The 24,805-nt window shown below is 36.0% G+C and overlaps 1 protein-coding gene across 1 annotated transcript in view; it reads right to left on the reverse strand.

Moving 5' to 3' along the window:
• The window catches only part of WWOX (WW domain containing oxidoreductase), a 527,431-nt gene extending 504,943 nt beyond the window's left edge, over positions 1-22,488 (reverse strand). Inside the window, exons 1-3 of the mRNA XM_009890387.1 lie at positions 22,431-22,488; positions 21,113-21,170; positions 19,746-19,924 (exon numbers count right to left, since the gene is read on the reverse strand). Of these exons, the coding sequence (XP_009888689.1) occupies positions 19,746-19,815 (70 nt within the window). The 5' untranslated portion in view covers positions 19,816-19,924; positions 21,113-21,170; positions 22,431-22,488. The remainder of the gene's footprint in view (positions 1-19,745; positions 19,925-21,112; positions 21,171-22,430) is intronic.
• Between the last annotated feature and the right edge of the window lie 2,317 nt (positions 22,489-24,805).

The raw sequence follows: 24,805 nt of genomic DNA on the forward strand, positions 1-24,805 counted from the left end.
TCGCAAGAGAAAACTGTCCTGAGACCAACTACTCTTGCTGCTGTTGCTTGAGCTGAATGAGCTCTAATCTGACACTCAAAAGTGAAAATCCTGTTAAAGATGACGACGTGCATGAGGATAACCATTATGGCACAGCTCTCTACAGCAGGAACTAACCTAAAGGACGGGTAGCAAAACTAGCAAGAGACCTACAAGCGCATGGGCTTTGCTACAGACATTTAAAACCCTTCAGCCCTTAGCTTACAGCATGCTTTTCATAAGGACTTGGAAATCAGCTCTCAATTTCATTCTTTTTCTTCTATGACGACTGTTCGATTCGATAATCACATTCTTGTCTCTCTGCAGTCGACTACTATCAGTGAATTTTGGGACAGATTTGCAGCTAACGGTCTCAATTAATGAGCAGTTAACATCGCTCAATTAATGCCAACTACATTCTGTCAACATACACGAGATGAGTATATGGCTCTGTCAAACGGTGCAACCTCCTCTATAAAACAGAGAAATGGATTCACTGAGTGGAAAAGTAATTCTGACCTCTTGTTTAAATAAAGTAGACAGCATACAGTCCAATTACCATTGGGGGACATTTTGTAAAGAACTTGCAACAGGCATTTACATGTTTTAAAACATTCCTTTATTCCAAATATAAGAAAGTTTGAATACACAAGAAGAAATTCAAAAAACATTTCAGACAATAGCAAGTTTTCTTCAGCTTCTCTACCTCCTCCCAAACGCTCCAGGATACCTTGGTTGGATCTGTCATTTACAACATCTTTGAAACACAGTGATGCTATCTTTCTTTGCAACAACTTAGTCCTCGATGTAAAAGCCTACAGGGTTTGTTTGCATTTAGCTTCTGCAAAATAATTTCTTCCTTTACCTCCACTGATAGAAGAGGCCCTGAGATTCTAGAACGTCTTCACCTGTGTTGAGTCATGATTTAAAGCTGTCATGAGTCCAGCCTTCCTTGAGCCCTGTCACAGACAGTTCGAACGTGAACTAAAAGTGAGTCCAGAAGATAAACCACCTTCCCTTCCACTACAGTAAACAGCAAGATCACGTAAGCGAACAGAAGTGCTGTGTGGAATTGGAAGTGAAAAGCATTAGCCTGCTTGTGTTACACATTTCTGGCCTTTCATGCACTGATGGATTACTTAGAGACTGTACAACAGCGGAAACCAACTCAGATTTTGTAAGCATGAACGTATTATATCACTAACGGTGTGTATTACTTTCACAGCTGTGTTCAGTTTTTTCTTCTTCCCCCACTACATGGTTTTCAAGCTTCCATGTTGCTTTCTCAATTGCAGCAAACATCTATTGGGTTCTTAAAAACAGACAGATGCCCCATTTGCAGAGTGAAGTGAGTTAATTTTCAGAATAGAGCTGGAGTTCTTCAGAAATATTTATATTTTTCTTTTAATATAAAATGGGTAAGAGACTTGTACAAAATCATTCTTTGATAAACTAGTAGCTGGAAGAGCAATTTCTTTTCCATAATGGTAGTATGATATTGCAAGTAAAAATCCAACTTCCAATTAATAGGAAGCCTTTTATTTGTACAATTTGGTCGTTCTTGGGAAAAATCAGTAATTTTATATAACCTTCCTAAAGCAAAAGCAACAGCTTATTAAATTAATTCTGCAATCCAGAAAATATGAAACCTTACTTAAAACATTCTTGGCACTAAACAGAAATGAAAAATTACTTTCTGGCCTCTTTCACTCTCGGGCAGTATAGTCAGTAGTTCATGAGTTTGCATTTAAACTCTGATAGTGTACAAAACGTACAAGTTAAGAGAACTCTTTCCTCCAGGCAGAAGCAATACAAAAAGAAGGGTGCTATTTCCTTGGGGGTTTTGGTCTCCTTGCTCCGAGTTCTTTTCAGAAAAACATAAACAACTACTCAGACACTTCCTCTTGAACTAAGCATAGGCCAGTATTTAGCACCTCAATTTTACTTCGGTTTAAAATCTCTGGGAGAAGAAAATGTATTCTCACTGTTTGGCCATTGTGTTTCCACAATAGAAATCCAACACCTCTCCTAGAAAATCTATTGCACGCACAGAACCAGCAGAGTTTAAGCCATCAAACAAAGGTCAGTACATATGCATCTTCTTAAACCCTTCACGTTCTGATAAGAATGTTTTGCTCAGCCATCAGAGAGTTCATCAGCAACATTTGATCATCATCCAAATCATACTGGATTTTTTTTTTTTTTTAATGCAGAAGTAATAAAAGTATCACTAAAATAGTCTTCCGGGTAGAAGATGTTACTCCCTTCAAACACTCTTTGCTTTGAAAACAAAACTTTACATTTTTCTTGGATCAAGAGTAAACTTGAGTTTTAGCTAAAAAGGAGGGAAATGAGAAAAACCTTAAGAGCAGAACCCTGACACAATCTACAATACTAATACTTTTTTTTTTTTAATAAAAATACAACATGTAATCTATATGAAATGCAATTTAAGTCCAGTTTTACTACAGAGGAGAATTGTGAAAAGGTTAAACACTCAAGAACTTGCAACAAATCCATCTTTATAATCCAAAATAGACTCTCATCCCAACTGCTGCAACTCAAATAAACTAGGTGGGTTTTTTTTTATTTTTGGGACCCAAGACAACTACATATAAATGGGAAAAAAACTTGTCTCCTAGACATCACAAGATTTATTTCAACTTGGAAGACCTAAACACCAGTGACAGTCAAGCAGATCTTATTCAACACTTCCTCAGAAAAGGAGTGAAGCAGATTTGAATCTGCTAAAGATAAGCGATGAAGAATTAGGAGTTATGTAAGCTTCTTTTCAGGTTGAAATACTGCAACACTGATTTAGGGAAGAATCTCCTGCAACTAAGACGTCACTGCCCGTGCTGGTGGTTTAAGGGTACAGCATCCAACAGATCTTTCACATGGAGTGATGGTAGTTCTATGGGAAACATCACATTGTTGACAAACTCATACTTTTCAGAGCCCCAAAACTGCCATGCATTCCGTATCAGGATTGCTTGGCCACCAGCACTCTCACCATGTGGATGTTTAGGATAAAATCTGAGAGGCCCGTTATTCAAATTGCTCCAAATGCAAGTTTTCAAGCAAATAAAGAACCTGCACATTTTAAGAGGCTAAATTTAAAATTAGCAATTCACATGAAATACTAGTGCTGCCTTTGTTTCTGTGTGTTTGCAGGCACATGGTAACGACATATACCAATATTTTTCATTGAAAAGTTTGATGTTATATGAAAGATTCAGCCTGCCTCTCCCCTTTGTGTAGAAATTGGACAAACGTGTTTTTCTTGGAGCCATGAACCACAGAAAAAGCCAACCAAAATGAAACAGGATGACTAATGCACTGGTTCTGTTTTCCATCTAACCAACTTAAAAATATGCACTCATTACACATTACGCTTCCTTGCAATATACTGTTCTGGGCAAGGCAAAGTTATTATTAAGTGCATTGCCATCGTCACTGACAAAACTGAAAATATTTTGCTTCATCTGAAGGGATGACAACACTGAATGAATATGAAAAAAACATCCTTAAATTGATAGGATTATAAAGATCTGTGACTTATTGTTCCTGTAAAAAATTTAAAATGCACCATTTGAGGCAAAGAAAGCTAAATCCATAACTGAAGATGCTGCAAGCAAACAAAAATACAGAACAGTGACTATGTCAGGCACATACATTACAAATATGCTGCGACTAAGAGCCACAAAGTTGCAGTCAGATCTGGTATCTACTCTAGTTGTACTGTCCGAAGACCACTACCAACTCACTTTAAAATGCAATTATGCAAGACATGAACAAAGCTTCGACTTCAGTCCTTACAGCTCTGTTAAAATCTAACACTGACATTTACCTCAGCTATCCAAAGGCAGAGTCTAGCAGCAGATTCAAACTCACATTTCTTATCCTTTATGCTGCAGAGGTGCTACTATCCAATATAAATATTGCAGTAACAGCCAGGGGTTCCAGTCTGGAATGAACCCTATTGTGAGACGCAGCATATCAAATACAGAGCCAAGCCACTCGACGTTTCCCATGATAAGACCTTGTTTTAGTTGTGTAAAGACAATTCCCACCAACCATTGAATCTCTGCCCCTGAAGTACATGGACATGACCACGCTGAAAAACGGTAGTTTTCAGATAAGTCAGATATTCTTAAAACAGCTAAATTAAAACATAGGGGGAGACAGAATCAAAACTGAAATTTAATACTAAACTGCACAGATCATCCTAATCGAGATTATTTTTTTTCAGTTGCTATGCATTTAACCAATACTAAAATAATTTGCAGAAATTAAACACAACTAGTCATGTCTTCACATTGCATCTGCAACTGAAGATTACTCTGTTTGAGCTTTTTATTCTCAGTGTTTCTTCAAGCATAGAATAAATCTGTGTTTTCTTTTGATTGCGGCTTCTTGCAAGCAAGTCAGCCAGCTTTCCTAACAAAACCAATTACTGCATTTAAATATACATATATCAGAATTTAGCCTTTGGCTTTATATTGTAGTGTTTAAGGAGAATTTATTAGAGAGTTTATTTTTCTGTTAGCATAGAATTTTTTTTCTTCGGAACAGATAACATATCACATGGGCGAAGATAGGCATCTGAACACGCAGCAACTTGGCACATTATCTAGACAAAAAAAACCCTTTCCACCTAAAAGTGCATCTACATGTATTTTAGCAAGTCAAACAAAAAGAGTTATATACCTTTTAAAAGAAACCTGAGCTAGCAACTTTGTCTCAAAATGAGCAGAACTCATTTTAGTGTGACTCATATTACTAATTTTAGTAAAAACCCTAAATTACTCTATTCAGAATTACATATGTTTATATTCATAAGGGATAAAAAATATTTTGTTAGACTAGTTATGTTAATACACTACTTTTATATTTATTGAAAAATAAACATTTAACTGAAACCTAGAGTAGCAGAAAACGATAAATCTGCCCACAGTGTAAGTCAACATCAAACAGCATCTCAATGAAATCTAGATCACATCTGAGTCGCCAAATCTGACATGACATTTAGGGCACACTACTTCCCAGTAAGTAATCATGCCTGAATGTTTAGTCGCTATAGGATATGAGACCATTTGTTTGTTTGTTTAAATAAAGCCAGTCTATTTATAAGTACCATTACTTGAATCCATTATTAAGGAAATAAATAACAACATTTTTGTGCATGCTTCACCACTGTTTTACAGCAACGCTGAGGCAAGCTAAAGAGAAGCAGTGGCAACAGAACTCACAACAGAAACACAACCAAAAAAAAAAATCATTAAGGATTTACCTAACATCAGTAGCAAATATCAAAGGCCAACGATAAAGAGAATCCAGTTTCTAGTTAATCCACACACCCTTGAAGGGTTTGTGTTCTGGAAAAGTGCCCGTGCAAGTGCATTCATAACTGGGTTTATAAAAAAATCTGATCAGATATTCACAGAATCATAGAATGGTTTGGGTTGAAAGGGACCTTAAATATCATCGAGTTCCAATCCCCCCTGCCATGGGCAGGGACACCTCCCACTAGACCAGGTTGCTCAAGGCCCCATACAGCCTGGCCTTGGACACCTCCAGGGATGGGGCATATTCAGTATCAACTAGGTTTTGAAGGGCATATGGTTTTTTGAACTCATCCAGAGAACTTTGAGGCTTTTCCCCCCCTCATTGTTGCTATTTTTAAAACACCTTCTTACACAAGCTTACTCAGGAGACTGGAAAAAAGCCCAGAGAATTTAAAATTTATCTTTAACTGTCTCTTGGGCTTTTTTTTTTTTAATCAGCTATTAAAAAAAAGAAAGTTCCAAGTTCAGAGAAATGGGGCTGGCAAACTCTCCTTCTCTAAAGCTGCTCTATGCATCAGCAGTAGCTTTAGGCAACACAACAGCTTTTCCCACCAAAGCAAAAAAAATGGAGAAAAAAGCCAGAAGTTGTCTAGCTTCTTTTCAAGTACACTTCTGTTCTTCTGTAAGCCAACAGTATGATAGGTTTCTGTATTGCTGAGCCCTAATTAAACATAACAAAAAAATTAGTTGCATGTTTTGAATCTCCTTTTGGCAAGTACAACAGTGCAATGTTAATAAAAGTAAATTTAATAAAGAGGAATACTTCATCCAAGGCAGAATAATTAAAAGACATACTGTGCTGTCAGCTAAAGTGCTAGATCCTCCAAGCTTTAATCTGTAAGTTATTTCATGAGAAATACTCAGTGTTATGTAAAGATACCAAGAAAGTACTATAACACAAATTAGACCAAATTTTTTCATAAAACAAACTTGATATTTATTTATATCAGTTACACAAACAGCAAAAGATTTTAAAATATACACTAGACATTTTACAGATAAATAATAAAACAAAGTTCTGTCTTGAACAGCTCACAATTTAGGTTACAAAAAAAAGATGTGTTAGAGAATCAACCATACACAGCTAGGTCCTGTTCTAAAGAGCTCACAGTTTGTGTCACGGGGGAAAGGAATAGACGAGCAGACTGAAAATTAAAACAACACTACTTGATTTCTGGCAGTCACTACCCACCTCTGTCTTTGGCAACACTAGATAAGACAATTTGTTTAGTTAAGAAGCAGAGGAAGAATTTAATACAAGAGTCATTTCAGGATCCTGTGAAAAGAACTGAATATGGGGAAGATGCAGTTCATTGCTCTTTCTAGGGCAAGCAAATAAAAACAGCAGATAAGAGGCAGCTAACAACGGGCAAGATAACAAGACATGGAGGTTTGGGAATTCATACAGTCCTGGGTTACCTCCTTAAATTCTAATTTTTCTGGATCAGATGGTATTCAGGATGGGTACCAACCTCCCAAGGTTCAGAACTGGCAAACCTTTTGGGCGTGCTTTAAACTACGAAGGAAAGAGGGAGATGGGAAGCTGTTATGTAACTCAAATGATCCATCATGTGGTTCCAACATACAAAGTAAGGCAGGAGATGGAGTTCTGAAACAAAAGATGAAGAATAAGAAGAGTATTAACAAAAAGTTTCTATACAAAAAGCAAGGAGAATGGAAAATAGGCAAGAATTAGAAGTCATTAAATTATAGTGTAAGGCCATGAGAAAAAAAAAAAATAAAAAAATCAAAGACCTCTTTGCCACACTTTCAAGAAGGGCACGAAAACATTATCATGCATCATCTCACACCACAGCTAATGTATATCTGTTTAGATGATGTTTAAGGTCTACCCGCCAACAGCTGGAACACCAGGAACCCACCCAAGAGCTCAACAACAACCTTCTGAAGGAAATGACCCGTTACAGCTGCGTATTCTATACCAATATTTTTTTATCTTCCAAGAAGTTAGACCTTGCCAGTTTGGGGAAGGGGATCCTAAATCCAACAATACATATGCCTACAAAACTTAACATCCGTAAAATAGGAAAAAGTGCCAGTGAAGAAGCATACTAAACATTTTCTAGAACCTACTGTTTTTGTGACAATATTGTACTCTAAAATTTTGAGTAACAATTTGCAACATTACTGTGGATTAGGTAAAAAGCATTACTTCTGATAGCCAGAATCTAGACTTGAATAGTTCACTCAAGGTCACACAGAAATCAGGCTGTACAATTCCTGATCTCATATTCAGGATGCCTTGTCCGTGACAAGTTCCCCAGTTAAATGACCAAACCTTAATTTGTGTGTAGAAAGTCTAGTAAGTGATATTTCTTCACCAAACTACATCATATACCATTATGAACCATATCTCTGCCTTACATTCTAGACATGTAACTTTTTGTTTTGCAAGAGAGAACCGTTTTAAGTACCAGATACAAAGAACAGAATCAGGAAGCGTAGGTCTCTATTCCTTTAACCACAGATTAGATTCAGAAACAGATACAGCAAGACACCTTCTCACGGATCACATTCTTCACTCACTCAGGATGACAAAAGGGTGCTGCTAAGTAGGTCATGCACATTTTTATGTATTCTTCATGGCATATCCTAGTAAGGCACAAAATAGTCCAAATTTACCTTCAGAGTTAAAAATCCTTCAACAAGAGTAAGATTTATACCCCTCAGTAACTCCTCACAGCTGGATACTGACCTAAACAAATAAAGCACTTTTTGGAAAAGCTTTCTTTACTTATTTCTAGTTGCCATATTTTTCTACTCTTAATATATCTTAATTACTCCTTCTGCTAAAGAATCAGAATAGCTTTCAGGAGTATACTATTTTACCCTGTGACAGAAAAATCCAACTCCCACTTTAAATTTGAATATGGACATGGACATAATCTGTAAACTTAGGTCAGTTCATGCAGCTACACATTGCTCCATATGTAAAACAAGACTCATCAAGCATTTCTCAAAATCTTAAGTAGCATAGTTAATGTATGTAACATACAAATGAACAGAAGTGAGAAGTGCTGCTCATGCTTGCCAATGGCAGAAGTGGAGCATAACCAGAACTTCTCACAGTTCTGGATCTCTGAACACACAATGTAATATTTCCTTCTTCAATTTGGTTGTGTTAGAGGAGAATTAGAGATCCTCCTCACAAACTTTTAAACAAACAGCAAATTTTTGCACAAAGGCAGCTTTTTGACTAATCAACACAAGAGGAAAATGCCCCACAAGTTTTATGAACTTGAGTTTAAGTATCAAAAATAAAGGAAACACAATTATAGAATATGCTGAGAAAGCTGCTTGGATAAAGAATAAATAACGAGAAGAAATAAATGTACCTTCTACAAAGATAACATAACCTGGAAAAAAATGAAAAATTTCTAAGCAACACTAATTTTTCTGAACCTCAAGTCACAGTGCATGTGAAAGATTTAAATAAATATATCCAAAACTGAACTGTGAGAGTTCCTTGTTCACACAGACATATTTACTATCAAGAAAGTATGATAACAACCAGAAAACCCAATTTCACTTGTTTTTTAGGATAAAGGACACCCTAACCAAGAACAGGAACTTAGAAACACTGACCAAGGTAATTATAATTAAATGAAGAGGAGAGGAAATGTAAAGCATATTACTACAAAACAGCTGGTTAGTAGGGAGCTTTCTGAAGCAACAGATAAAGTACTAAAGACCACTATGTAGAAGTACAGCAAGAAATTAAAACCAGCTAGATGTTACATGAATGGAAAAATTGAGGTTATATAGCTGAACAGAAAGCTACAAAGATATCACATATTAAAAAGAAAAGCCTATAGAACTGGAAAAAGGAGAAGGAACCAAAAAAAAAAAAAAACCACAACAAAGCCTTTCACTGACAGAAGATAAATAAAACCAACAGGCAGGCATAAGACTTAGTGTGTGGTCAGTGACAGAACTAAGAACTGCAACTATCATTAATTTAAAAAAAAAAAATCATAGAAGACAAAAGTGCCTTTGTTTTTGATGGTCTTCCTTTAAGAATTATTAAAGGATGTATGCAATTTGATGTATTTCTTTTCCTAAGTCACACACTGTCTTTTAGTAAGGTTTGCATATTGTAGACTTTAGGATGAACACAAGATCAATTTCTTTCTCACAGTACTATTCTTATTCTATAACTCAGGTAAAATTCTGGCCCCGCTAATTCTGAAGTCAGTAGCAAGACTCCTCTTAATCAGGTCAGGGTTTCGATCTTCATCTTCCCAAGTTCTTGCCTGCCTCCTCTCAATTCCTTCTTGGTAGGGATTTACTGTTTCAGACTTGAGTTTCAAACACTTAAAAATCCTTGACACAATCAAGCACGATGAGCTTGAAAGGGACACAAGATACTCTAATCCTTTCTTCTTGTGACCCTACTGCTTCGCATAGGCATAGTCACTATGAAACTTTCTGCTGGTAAGCAAAAAAACATCATGTCCCTTAATGTACATCTTTAGAGTAGAGTTTAATGTACATCTTTTAAGTAGAGTTGACAGTATCTAGCAAAGTCACTAGATGTCTCAGGAGAGACTGTCATTAGAAAACAGTATACGTTTATCAACCTCTTCTGTCCACACCATCTAACAAGCATTCAAAAAAAAAAACACAAGTGTACAGCTGAAACTATTCAAACAAGTCTTGCAAAACACAGGCACAAGATGATGCAGAAAGTAAGCTGTGTTGCAGTGAGATAGACTGAATTGTGCAAAAGGTCTTTTCATCTCTGGACTATGAAATATGCACACAATAATAAGAAAACCTTTATGAAAATAATTATTTCAAAAGAGAAAAGCAATGAAGTTGTGCTGCAGCCCATTGAAAAGTTTTTTTTAACTCTTCGACAACAGACAAGTACCACATATGAAGGCCCCTGTTCCACAAATATATTATTCCCCTGTAAAAGGAGTACCAGAAAGCACAACACAGGCATATAGCTCAATCCCATCCTTTGTGAAAAGATTCCATTACAAGTAGTAATCATTATTGAACCTTTTAGCCCAGATGTAATTTCTTACATGTTACAACAAGTTTCACGTGCATTGTGAATTTCAGCCAAGGTTGATGAAGTTCAATAACTTGGCTAACCAACCATGTGTACTACTCATTACAGAAGTAATAAATAGATTCATCAAAATGGACATGAAAAAGCAGTATGAACATCTGACACCATTTTCAGCTTACTCAATAAGAAAAATAAATTACAGAACTCCGAGAGGACCTTTTAGTATTTACAATATGTAACAAGTAGGCAGTTGGAGCCTTACGTAAAGCAAAGTGGTATTAGTATTTCATAATATTAAGCGAGACTTAAAACAGAGTGATGGCCCTCATGGAAAACTTGATCACTATCACCTACCGTAAACCCCAGAACACAGGACTGTAAATTAAAGACTACTCTCTTCTACTAAAATTATTCAAAGTTTGAAAATAATAGCTTTTAGTAGTTTTTAATTGTTCAAAATACATCAGTACTAATCCCTGATTGACAGCTACTAACGTCCCGCAAGAGAATGAGTTAAAAGTTCCACCCCAGAGGCATGTTTCCCCTCCATAAACTGTGCTTTTCTACGCCAGTTACCCAGATGCTGAGTTTGGTCCACAGCTTGTGGATCACAGGATTTAAAATTAAAGGCTGAATTTTTTTTTTTTTTCGGCATTACTTTTCCCATGAATTCTTCACTAAGCAAGCAGCTTTTCCTCAAGAGAATTAATACGTCTGTTGAAGCCAGAGTAACAGTATGAAACTAAAAGACACGGCTGCATATACAATACCAAACTGTATTAGGCTGAAGGATGATTATTTTCCCCCCCTGCTCTCCCCACCCAACCACATTTTAGAAGGGCTTAAAACCAAACCCTCATTGCCACTGTTTCGCTGGCAAACAACAGCAAGAAAACAATCCCCAAACAACACAACTGTGCTGGCAGAAGACCCTGCTGTAAAAGTTACATCTGCAAAACGATGTTTTTATAGGGTAACTTATTTTTCACATGAGAGCTTATTTTATTCTACCAGGGGAAAGCATACACGCTCTGGCTGCACCTGGCCAGCCACGCTTTTCTGTTAATACACTGTGCTGCTTATAATAGTGAAACATGTGATACATGGAGCCTAGAATTCACAGAAAAAATTAAAATATACATCAAGGAACAACACTTTCATGCTTTTAAACGCCCAGTAAATACAAAAATATCCCACGAAAATAATCACAGGGACAGCTAGGACTTGGCCAAGAAAAATAATCCAGAGTTATATATTGCTGACCTTTCTGTCTGCCTCACAATAAGCTTTGAACCCAAACCTCCATAAATAATATCCACTTCAGTTCTCCACATGCGAAACACTTTGAGGATGAAAACACACAACCATGCAAAGGGTGTGATAGTTCGTTCACCACAAGCTATGCTGGTTTAGCGAGAACATAAAATGCATCTCCTTAGCAAAACCCCCATTTTTCCCTTCTCTCTGCACCATTGAGCTACAACAGAATTACATACAGAAATTCTTCTTCATAAAAATAGGCAGAAGTTTCAACTTATCAATCCATAGGATTCCATGCATTTGTGAAAACTAATTTTGATTCAGACAACAAACTCTTCTCACTAAATTTGGGAAAGATCTAGACAGTACGAAAAAAATCATTCGAAAAGTATTGTCATAAGCTTGCTTCCCCATGTCACATCTCTTATCTACTCTCATAAGAAAAAGGGACACAAGTAATAGACAGTTACTGGAAAGCAAACACCTTGTTGTATATTCATCGTAATAAAACATACAAAAAACAAAGTTTAATCTTAGAGATATTTGAGAAAAGTTAACATGTGAACAGAATCAAAACCAGACAGATATATTTTCTCTTAAAGATCATTTCTTCCAATACAAACTATCCAACAAAAACAGGCTGATTTTTTCAAGGCTGACAAAATTCAGGTGTTACAGCATAAGATTCCAAAACCATACAAGAAATCATAAAGTGAATCTGAAACAGAGGGCTATCTTGAGCAGTTCCTTTGTAGAAGTCCTGCCAGTTGTATAACCTTTAAATCCTATTTCAGCTAGAAACAGACTAGAGAAATTAGAAAAGAAACTTTGTGCTTTCAAAGAAAAATGTGCACATTTTTCAAGGAAAATTTGCAATCTACCTCAAAAATAGAGCTGAACAATTCCTTACTGACAGATTCAGACAAACATCTGTAGGCTTAAACCACCAAACTCCACACAATACAGTGGAAGACAATGAACATATTTAAGACAGTCAGACTAATACTACTAAAATGAGAGTCCGCAATGTATGGGTCTGTAAAGGTCTGTTTTATTCCTCCCATATGATCTGAGTTTGACTTAAATGAGACCATTCACTGGTCTAATTAGGATTCATCAAATGTTACCTTCTTTGTGAAGACTGACAAAGCCACCCTCAGTAAAAATGCTATGTCACCCACAAATAATCACAGCAACTTCTGTAACTACAATAGTGCACGACATTCACAAAAGTCTCTTCTCTGCAGGTACAGAAGAGTCAATTTTTGATTTCTCAATAAGTAAATGTGTTCTTTTTCATCAGACTTTTTCTATCTCTCCATTGCCAATAGATTTAGGGCATACTGGTAAAAGCTAGCCAGTATCTATTGGAAACCTTAAACGATCTGCACGAGAAATTGAGAGAAGTTTTAAAAGTTTAATTTTGCTCTTCTTAAGGTAGTAGCTTAAATAGACATTAGTCAATTAGCTACTACTCAATTGGCATAAGAAATGCAGCAAACCACACCTGCCTCTATCAAGGCTCTGAAGGTAGATTCTGCTTTTTAACTACAAGAAACATACAGAACAATACTAATATAGGAAGTGCTCAAACACTACTACACGACATACAGAAACAATAGCTCGGAAATCATGAATTCAGAGATTCTGGAGCTATGCAATATGTCACTCCCCCAACAAAACAAACTTTCGTTAGCTTCTGCCAGTATGGAGTAAAAAAAGCACACAGTCAAAGCACAGCAGTCTGGCCATGTGTACTGTATCATTTATATACAGGTTTACTTACTTTTTAATACTACTTTCATAAACAGAAAAAAGTAAAAAGCTGCCAAAAATAACTTTTTCTAGATACAATGAAACAATGACAGAAAAACAAATATCTTGGGATCTTTCTGAATTAATGTAAGCACTGTATGCTTACTGAAAAGAGATATTCCTAGCTTTTAGTAGTTTAAAGTCCTACTTCCACCCTGACAGTATCAGATCATAGATGCCGTTGGTCCCAAAATTAACAGTTAAACCCACACCTCAGATCACTGAAACTTTACTGATTTTTCCAGTAAGGGAGACAGAAACGTTTCTAGTATTTTGGGAACAGAATGATTTTGGGAACAGAAGAGTGGTAGCCATTCTACACTGCTCACAAATGTAAAGAGTTCAAATAATGTCCCATATGAGAGAGATTTCTGAACTAGGTGCAGGTGATCCAGTGAAAGGCACATGATAAATTGCAGAGCTATGCAATTTGTATTTATCACAAAAGCACCACCATATGTGAACAAAATCTAATCATCTACATGTTACCATGATGATTAATACTAAGTAAATTATCAAGTTACCCATTGTCAAAATGTTACCTTCTACAGTTTCACAATGCTCAGTTATGTTTGTGTATACATATACAAACACTCACTGCAATTAACTATGACATTTGATATTGGGAATACAGGTCATTAAATACACAATGAATTTCAAAAGCTGCACAGGCTCTATTCTGATAGTTGAGCTCAAAACAGAGCTTTAGCTCTAAAGTCTCTTCCCCTGATTTTGTATACCTGATCCTCAATTATTGGCTACATGCGTTTAAAGGGATGCAAATCAGCCATGAGTGTAGCATAAATCAATTTAAAAAGAAAGAATGAAAGAATATAGCCCTAACTCTATTTTAGTAGTTAAGTGAGGAGAAAAAAAAAAAAAAATTAGGTTGCTTTGCTTTCTTGGTTTGTAAAAACCCATTTTAATGAAACATGTCATCTTCTGCTAAAGTTTACTCTTCATTTTCAGTTGTAACTTAATCAGCCTCTTAAGAGTTTAAAAACCTTAGCAATATGTGACAATCTGCCTTGCACAAGTTTTGCAATAACCTTTTTTTATTACCATGTCAAGCTAGCTTTCCACACTTAAACATAATACACCAATAGAGTCATCAGGAGAAAAAAAGCTATAAGAGAAAGGAATAAAACAGAAAAACTCCAGATTATCACATATAAATGAAAGGGCAAGTTATTCAAAGCAACTTTTTAAATCATAAAGGAGATGTTTAATTGTGATAAATTATTAGCACGTTTCCCAACCTTTTGCATGAGTATGACAAAAGTTGCTAATACTGAAGTTCTGTACAAGAAAAAAAAAAAGAAATTCAATAACTTATCACAGCAAAAGTATATGTAGACCAAAAGCTCACTGGAGCAGTGACTCGTCTTTTGAGTACTGATTAATAGTACCTAATACACAACTCTTCTCCTCACTAAGGCCTCTTCATTGCATAGCAATATAAGTGCCAGAAAAAAAGAACTCCACCAAACATTAACTGATAATTATTTTGAAGAAATTATCGAAAACATTTCCACAATTATAAAATTACATGCTTTAGTCTGGTAAAATATAATAAGAAAAGCAATCTAGGAAGCCACATTATGACTGAGGCTTCCGGATTTTCTTCAGTATTTGAAAAAAATTAAGCTGCTCAAATACAGAAGTAGTTTTCATTTTCCTGAGATAATTCGTGCTTCTTCTGGGCATCCCTGACAAAAGCAATTAACAGATTTCTGTTGACCTTCATATAGCAGAAAATTTAGAATTGCAGTTTGAGCAATGGTTTGATTGTGATTATCAATACAGTTTTGTGATAAAATCTTGGAAAAGCATTAAAAAAAACCCTACATAGTGGAATCTGCCCTACTGCACAGAAAGTACAGTTTGCCCTTCGGTAATATTCTGCAATACTACTTACGTTTCACTATTCATGCATACCCTAGCAGTCACAATAGGTTAGGTGCAACTGCACCTGATACAGAAAACATAACATGTAGTTTCAAGGTCATATAGCTAGATGAATCTTAAAAACAGATAGCAATATTTATACAAGTCATAGAAAAATCACATTAGCTACACCAGTGTCTCACTGACACTAAAACCAAGTAATATTCTTTTTTAAAAATTGTTTTACTTGGGGAGATTGTTTACAGATGCAGTTGAAAATATCACATCTTTTTATAAAATTAAACATAGATGAACAGCTGACACGCTTTTTAAAAATTCAGATTCTAGCCCTAATAATCAAGTACACAAACAACAAAATTACAAGAGCATTTTCCAAAACCAGGAAAAAACCACCAGGTCTCTTTTGTTTACTATTTTCAAAGAGCAACACAGCCCTCTAGTGGAAAAATTAAAAAGTACTACTTTATTCATACAAGAAGCATGCTAGGGAAGTATTTTCTCTGTAACCTAATCCATGTTGAGAGCTTTAAAACAACAAAAAAAAATGCACACACACAACTGCACAACATCTTTAATTCCTCACAGTGGAATAAGTCTTAATGACCTTAAGAGAACAAACTGACAACGCACACTACTCATGTTTAAATGTACATAGAACGGTAAGTTTTTAAAACCAGAAGATTGACCCAAGACTAAACGGTTCAGTAAGTCAGACTTAGATCTTTTTGCTACACCAGCTTTACCATGACCAAAAGTTACCTCAACTTCTAATGTGATAATCAGACTAAAATTTTGATTGAGCTTAAAAAAACAGACGAGGAAAAAATCCAAAGAATATTTGGACTGCAGTGTCAGAAGAAAAAGCTTCCAAAATTAAAAAAAAGAATGCAGTTTCCTAATAACTCTTGATCTGCTGTGATCTCTTTATATGGTAAGAACAGAACAATTCATTAACCTTTTCCAAGTTGCTAATGAAAACTAATGAAGTGTTTACAAATCTAATTTTTTTTAGTACCTTTCTCCCCCCACACAATTTTTGCAGCAATTTTAAGGAACAAGTTAAAGAAGTGGGTATGCAGTCCATATTCCTAATCAGTAATGAAAAGAAGAACCACAGAGGAGATGGGTTAAGATAAGTCAATGGCAATGAAGTAACATTTAAGAAGCCAGCATGCGTGATACCACTAAAACTACCACTGAAGTCATCCAAAGTACTGCCTCAGTACTTCAGTATGCATCTCCATTTTCCAGAAGATGAGGATATTCTTCAATTATGAGGGGAAAAAAAAAAAACACAAAAACCAAAACCATTCCTAACAAGCTACGCTGTATTCCCTGTATTAGATTCACAAAGTCAATTAACATATCATTCTATCTTTGTTGATTTGTTTTTAACTTTGCTATCTTAAAGCAGTGTATGTGGATGAACAAAAATAAAATAATTTCTGTGTTCATTCATCTTTCAAGGGATTCTAGCATTTTCCAAACTTTATCTTGAGCATCCAGCAATGCAGTAATTGAAAATGCATTTTTCTGCATTTTGATAGACTGCAATCTACTAACTTACACTTTGACCTTTGTTCTACCCATCTTGAAATGAAAAATTTCTCAACAAACAAAGATACCACAAAGTTAGTTTCAATGGTATGTTTGAAACTAATTTTGACAACAATGAAAGGACCGAGTGATATTTTTTTTTTCCTTACATTATTAAGTACAAATGCTCAACAAGTAATCCATTTCCTTGGAAATATTTACACTTATCTCTTAAAGAAAGCATGTTAGTGTTGTGAAAGCACAGTAATTGTTTACTCCTCAAAGTACTCGGGGGGAAATAATAGCTCCAAAATACACAGAGAGTTTAAAAGGAGTATCTACAACACAAAGTGGAGCACAGCACTGAAATCCTAAAATAACTGGGGAATAATCTCCAAAACCAGTAAGACTCCACTTGAGCTACCTAATTAGTATTTCCCCATGGAGTTCCAAAGAATTGTGTAGACATCCTAAAGCTCACAGGGATCTCTACGTTGCAATCCACTACAACAGACACATTCAAAGCAATGTGCCACATGTTACAAAGCATGGTGAAGAGTTAAGGTAAGACTGATACATTCTAAAGATTTGGACAACAAAGTTTCAAGAAAATTTGGACATAACTGGCAGAATTTGAAGTTAATTGGACAAGAACACTATTAGCCAACCCCAAAGGAGGAGTGTTCTCTTCACACAACACCAAGGAGGTTGAACCTTGTTTTTCTCCATCAAACAGGTCAATCAGAAGTCACAACAAGCACAAACCCAGCTCAGATTACATCCTCTCTCAGAAGCCTTTACAAAAAAGAACATCGATTACCCCAGAAATGGAAACCCTAGAACTGCTTTCTGAGTAATAAACACTCCATGGCAATTGGTAAGTAGTATCAGACACAAAGCCTAGGACTATAGCAATATAAAATGCACACGGTATACAAGAGTTTTGAGTTATATAGAACATAACACCACCTTAATCATGTATTTGCTACATCATCTCCATAGTTTTGGACTCCTTGTGTTCTAACCCCATGTAACAGCCCAAGGCCTATTTCACTAATGCTCCCGCGCTACTTGGCATGTTTCTGACCAGGGGTGATATCCTGCCCTCACTTACTAATAGAAATCAATAAAGTATATACAAGTATATATATCTGTGCATATATGTCACAAGCAAAGAAGAGATGGTGCAAGGATACGCTCACTTACTTGTGATCCATCCAGATTCTAAACTAAGGGAGAAACAGGGGGTAAAACTCTTGACAAAAGCATCATACGTCTTGGATTAATCTTTTGCCGTACATAAAACACTTTCAGCTCATTCAGCAAGTCTGCAGGGTAGCTCTTCTCCTGCTGAAGGCAAACCATTTGAGCCCAGGTAATTCTTAAATGTTCTGAGAGTTGCATACAAAGCAAATTCTGCTGCTGGATGCAATGTAAAGACATGATGTACCAAGAATCTGGAATGTAAACCTTACTAGTAAACATGAAGTCCTCATTGGGACAGGTAAGTACAACACTTGCTACCCTAACTGCAATACCAATCTGTAGTAGCATACCATGCAATGACAGCAGGACACGTGCTGTTAATGCCTAAATTGCAAGCCTTGAAATTGTTCATCTGAAAAGCTTGAAATTCTCCATCTGACTCCTGTGGGATTACACTCCCTTAAATAATTAAGATGTAAAGACCATGAGAATTCAGAATTATAAGTCCTGCTATTAACCCATTTTCCAGAACATCTCTGATGTTTTCCAATGTCTTCATAAACGCATTTAAGTCAAGATCCTGCACTAAAAAAAGACACCAAACAATCTGCATAAGGACTTTTCCAATATTGATGTAATCCTACCGTAAAGAAAAACGCAAACCACAAAACGGTACAAGAGATTAACAGTTATCTAGGATTTCAGTAGATCCCCTCATTTACCAAAAAAGTTCAAATCTAACAATAAACTACACCAGTGCTTTAATATTTATGGCTCCTCCACAAATTTAAGCCACAGAATGACATATTCTGTGCAGGGTGCAGAGTAAAACTTCCAACAGCCTAGTAAATTAAGCTGGAGAAGAAATACTGTCTTCTGAGAAGAAAGGCAAAGCCTCTAAGCACCAAAGCTTCATTATAAAACGAAGCAAAACCAACTAATTAGAACCTCTCAAATACTCGCCCTCTATAGAAGAAATACTATGTAACAGATACCTAGACAAGCCGAGTGTCTAAAAGGATTTATAAACCTGCTAGAAAATACAGCTAACAGGGATTTGGAAAGGTCATAAACATAATTTTTTGCCCTAAAAGGAGCATTGAATATGACATTCTGACACAACTTTATCATCAAGTTGACTTCAAAATACCCTCAGAGATAAAGATTCCACAACCTCCTTGCAAAATCTTTACCTGGGTTTTACTTGCTGCCATTAGAAAGTTTTTCTGAAACTTCATCTGAACTCCCATGCAGTCATACAAACCTCACTCCTTGTCCTAGCCACCAAGACCATAAAAATAAACTTCCCTTCCCTTTTACAGCCATTCTTTATATATTTATATAATGTAAACGCCTCCATCAATATTTTTCTAGACAAAAATCAATTGTTTCAGAACTTGATGTCTTTCCTGTAGCTCTCCTGTAAGTTCCAAATTCTCCACACTTTTTTAAAAAGCAATACACAAGCCTGAACTTAGTTTTCTAAATGAAGGTTTTATATGGAAATAATGCAAACCAAGTTTGAATACCAAAATTACACGGACATTTAAACAACAAAGTAGTCCATAAGATAAAGATTGCCATATTGTACCTTATGTATAATGTTAACATACCTATTCCTGAATTTGCTCCGGTGATTATAACCACCTTCCCACTCAAGTCACGACCCTGGAGTATTTCCATTGCAGTACTGTTTCCATCATATTTTTGTCTAGTAGTAGGTTTTACTGGATTATCTTCAACAGTAAAGGCCAGTCTTGGGTCAAGGTAGGTAGTCCTTTTGTTTATATGGCTGCAAAAGAACACAAAAATTCAACTGCTTGGACCCTTCTGTATTCTGCATTTAGATTTTAAATGTATTTCAACCACTGTTGTGTACATTTCTACTAGATTATTTACATTCCCAAAAAACAAATTATTTTTTTCAGTTTTGTTAAAGTAACCCCAACTATGTTTTTTATCAACCCTTTTTACACTTGTGACAGTGTCCATTAGTAATTGTATTCACATTCTGAACTTCATGTGAACCCCTGACACAGAAAGCAGAACTTTGGCAAGGGAAAAATCTCATTGTATTAGGGAAGATCATGTTCTCTTAGGAGCTCTATAAAAGGGGCCTACACTACTCCCTTGAAACAGTATACCAATGAGAAATGTAGCTCAGTACTTTTTTCTTAAAAAACTGAAAACAAATAGCTGCACATCAGCTAAGCAAATGGCACAATTTGGGTCAGGCTCACCTTTCTAAAACCGAGTTTTAGTTTTCTTCAGACAACTATCAGAAAGAGACACTAAGCAACAACTTCCAGTCTTCAGCCCTTAATTATAGGACAGAGAAGCTACACTTACTATTTTGGCCCATGAATATTCTTCATTCTGCCAATTCAGTTTAAGATAACTACCCCATTTTGACCCTGTCCTTGAAAATACACAAAACGTTTCCAGAAATCTTTCTGCTTCTGTGAACTTCCTCCTCCCTTACCTTTCTAAAAATCTTCGCTAGCTCAATCCCTGTCCTCTTTCCTTTCTGCTTTATACAACTAGTAAGTGAGAGCTGCACCAATTTTGTTTTCATCTGGTACACTTAAAGCACTATTGCAATGTTAACAATCAGCCATGAAGCTCTGGATATGTTTTTAAATTTCTATGTACAGAGTTCATCTATAAAGGTATACAAACAAAATGAGCCTACATAAACATTGCCTGAGGATCAGCTCTCATTTTGAGATGTGGATATGCAAGTGCCTTCAATCTCCCACCCAAGCTACTCTTTCTGTGCACATGGAAGAACTCAGAAAACCACAAATGGATATTTACACGCAGTGACAACTGTAATATCTGCATATGGATTCCGAAGTTGCACTTATTCATTTCTTTGTCTTTCCAGCTGATATTGTCACAGTATCATAACTCAAAAAGGCTACCCAACATGAAACACGGCTGTCCCACTTGTCCATATTCTACATTTTGACACACTTACTCTACAAAATAAACTTGTCCATTTTCGTCAGTCTCCTGCTCCCATCCATATGGCAGACCTAGGAAACACATAAAATGTTACACTTTTTCATGCATTAGAGTACACTCAGGTTTGAAGTTTAAGTGATTTCTCAGACAGATGTGGCAATAATCTGCATTCCTTCTTTAGGTAACGCAGCTACCTGCTACACTTGAATACTGGAACTTGAAAGAAGGATTGCTTCTGTAATCACATGTAATTGCTCTCTAATAAAAGTACAATATACAGGAGATCTGGTACAGCTGTAGTGACTAGCATATTAAGTATAAAGACAATCCAAAATTCTTTATAAAGATTATTTCATGACACAGCACTAACCAGCCAAATGCAACCATGCTTCCTAGTACATACACATATCTATACTGCACACAGTTTAGTACCTATCCCTGATAAAGCAAATAGCAAAGACATTGAAGAAAAGTTACATGTAGCACATACCAAAAGTTGGAAGATCAGAACCCTCAAGTGGGTATTGGATAGGTTAAATCAAACCTAAATGACTCTATGATTATCTGTCCTTCCAACTTCATATAAAAGAACAAAAATGACAAATTTTTAGAAAATACATTCTTATGTACAGAAGTACTTATAAGATAGCATTCCCAGTATTTCTAATCCTGGCTGAAAAGTATTCCATTACAATTCAATCGGCTCAAAATCTACAGAAAACATTCTAGTTACAGTCGCACTACTAATGCCAAAAGAAATACGGCTTGCCAACAGTATAGTACCCCTAGGTATGCCATATAGAAGCTTCTAAGCTTCTGGCAAGATCTAATTGAAGGCACTGATCCAAGGTCCTTAAGAAGTTATATACCTTGGAAGTGTCTTCTGTTCTGGCACCAACATTCAATTGGGTTCGGGAAAACAAGTAAAATGAAAATTAATGGGACTTTCTTCTGTGCCAGGGATATTCTTTGAAGAATATAATCCCACTGTAAATATTATCTGATGGACACCAGAATATCAGAACCCAATCAGAGAATTCCAGCCTTTGACTATATGCTTTACAAGCCACAATAAAATAATCCCTTTATCCTGCAATTAGAACTTTGGCTTTATGGAGCAATACAAGAAAGCCATAAAACTGCAAAACAATCACTCTGCACAGAGACAATCACATAGGTAAAACCCCACTGAAATCAGCTGTATTCTGTAAGCTCAGTTTGCCTAGGTGATTAGCATTAACAAGAAGGTCAAAATGAGATCTAGTTCCTACACAAACTCCAACCGATGTTCCTAACATAAATTCGGTTCATTACAAAAGCTTAACACAAACCTCCTGCAACACGTTTCCTCTTCCCAGACTTAGGATGTTCCCACTGTGTTTTTTCTTCCAGGTGGCTGTAGGAAAACAAAAGTTTAAGTTTTTTAAAAAATTGCCTAATATTTTTTCTGATGTAATCCAAATTATTTTTTTTCCACAGAGTAAATACAGTTTAACTTTTTTTTTTTCAATACAGCTCAGAAAATGTCTTGTCTTCCCCAAAAAAAAAAAAAAAAAAAGAGAGAGAAACACATCAATCCCTTGTTTAAGAAAGGTCAAAACTGTTCTTAGAAGTTATCAGGCTTCCATATTGCCACAGTTCTGAAGGAAAAGTAACTAAACAGAGAGCACAGGAGTCTATAAAAATTCAAATAAATGTTTGACTTCCAGCCTAAGTTTTGTTGCTTACAACGATATGAAAGAAAACCCAAAAGTCATTAAAGAATAACATTAACAGACTCAGAAAACGTCTCAAAAAGATGGTGATCCTTGGCAGGAAAAGGGAAGAAAGAAGCAAGAGAAGAATTTATCAGAAACTACTAGAAATAATATTAGAAAATTTTCAATTTACAGAAGCACCTTTCTACAGGTCTTGTCTAATAATATTGATTTACAAGCTGTAAGGTAATTAAGTCTGGATTTCTACAGGAGAAATTGCAGCTTTGGACAGATAAGTTTATCCTAAGGCCTTAACTAGCAGCATATTTATTTAATACGGGTGATAATGGTATTACTTTTCTTCTAATTCAGAGATTTTATGCAATTAAACTACTATAACAGAATGAATATACTCTATCATAAGATTTTCTTCTGCACTACAGACTAATAAAACAAAGTGATGTGCACATAAACAAGGTCTGAAGATACCCAAAGTGCTGAAATCAGGTTGGATATTAAAATCTAATCTTTCATTAAATATTTTAAAATAATAACCAAGTTTTAAAATTAAGAGTCAGGCAAAAAAAAAAGAGTGTCCAAGTAGATGGCTGCCCAAGTACGAAATAAAGACTGACACACACAAACAATCACTAAGCTACAGATCTAATACCAGCAGCAATTTACACACAACATAAGCAACTTTTCCTTCTTATAATAATCACACAGTAAGCCCATAGTGACAGCATACTGCATTACAGGAACCACAGCTGGCGATTTGAGATTAAATAAGTATGCCTGTGTGACCAACAAGTAGCACTTGAACTTCAGGACACTCATACACTAAAGATACAAGATCCTGATTTTCTCCTGTCTGATGTGGGAGACATATCTAAATTACCATAGCTTGACAAACAAATACATGCCCACTGAGCTTTGATAACTGACTGTGTGCATACCTAACTCATCACAATGACCTTAAAAAGTCTTAAACCAAAGTAACTTGATTCCTGCTATGTTTGAAGTTCATACTCTTGATGAGGTTTAAAAACAAATTTCCAGAATATGCATAGGTATCACAGACATAGAGTTTATATTACAGATAACAGCAGTGTAACACCTCTTCACGTAAAACATTTTTTAGACACACTGAGCAAAACTTTCAGCCAGTAGAGATATATTAATGTTATGTCATCACATTAAATCAGTTAAGTTTCACAACAGCTAAAAAAACAGACCTATTGAATTAATTGTTAGTGTAAAAATTACTCTCAGTAACATCTTATTATCCTGTAGGTTTGCTACTTTCACCAAGTGCTATCTTTCTGAAAGAGCTTTTGAAGTCGAAGGAAATATACCAAAGCTTGACCTAAGAAAAACAAATGTCTAGAGAGAACTTGTAGTGTTTACAAACCAATCGTGAACAAACCAAAGTGTTCTGTCCAGTGGCTTGTAAAACAGAACTTGGGAGGAAGATACTAACTCACCACAGGTGAGAATGCACTATACTTTTCCCCCTTTTTGTGGAAGAGAATAAATCTTGCAGCTTTAAACAGACTGAACCAGATTTTAAGATCAGGATGGCTACAGAAACCACAAGAGAAAAGAAAAAAATATATTTTCCACTAAGTTAGTTAGTCCTATAGCACATCCCCTTTTGTAACCAGTGAGGATGCAATCACTTTCAGAGCGGCACAAGCAGGCGGTGCCAAATGCAAATTTTCATCTCTTGTCAAAGCTGTGGTACACTGAAGAGCGGAGGGAGAACATTTACAGCTTTCAGTTTCCATAGTACCTGTTTCCTTCTCTATTCCTACGAGGAAGAAAACTCAGAAAACTAAGAACACTGCAATACTGTGTAAGGCTTAACTGCCCATAAGTACGAGATTACCCACAGCACCATGAAGAGTACCGCAACAGCTGTGTGACAGCTCCCTCCCGCACCCCGGAGCGCCCCAGCACCGCTCCCGCGGGAGGCCGTGCCGCTGCCCGCCGGCGGTCCCACCCGCACC

This window comes from Charadrius vociferus, unplaced genomic scaffold (assembly GCF_000708025.1).
Source record: "Charadrius vociferus isolate BGI_N301 unplaced genomic scaffold, ASM70802v2 scaffold498, whole genome shotgun sequence".
Taxonomy (NCBI): Eukaryota; Metazoa; Chordata; class Aves; order Charadriiformes; family Charadriidae; genus Charadrius; species Charadrius vociferus.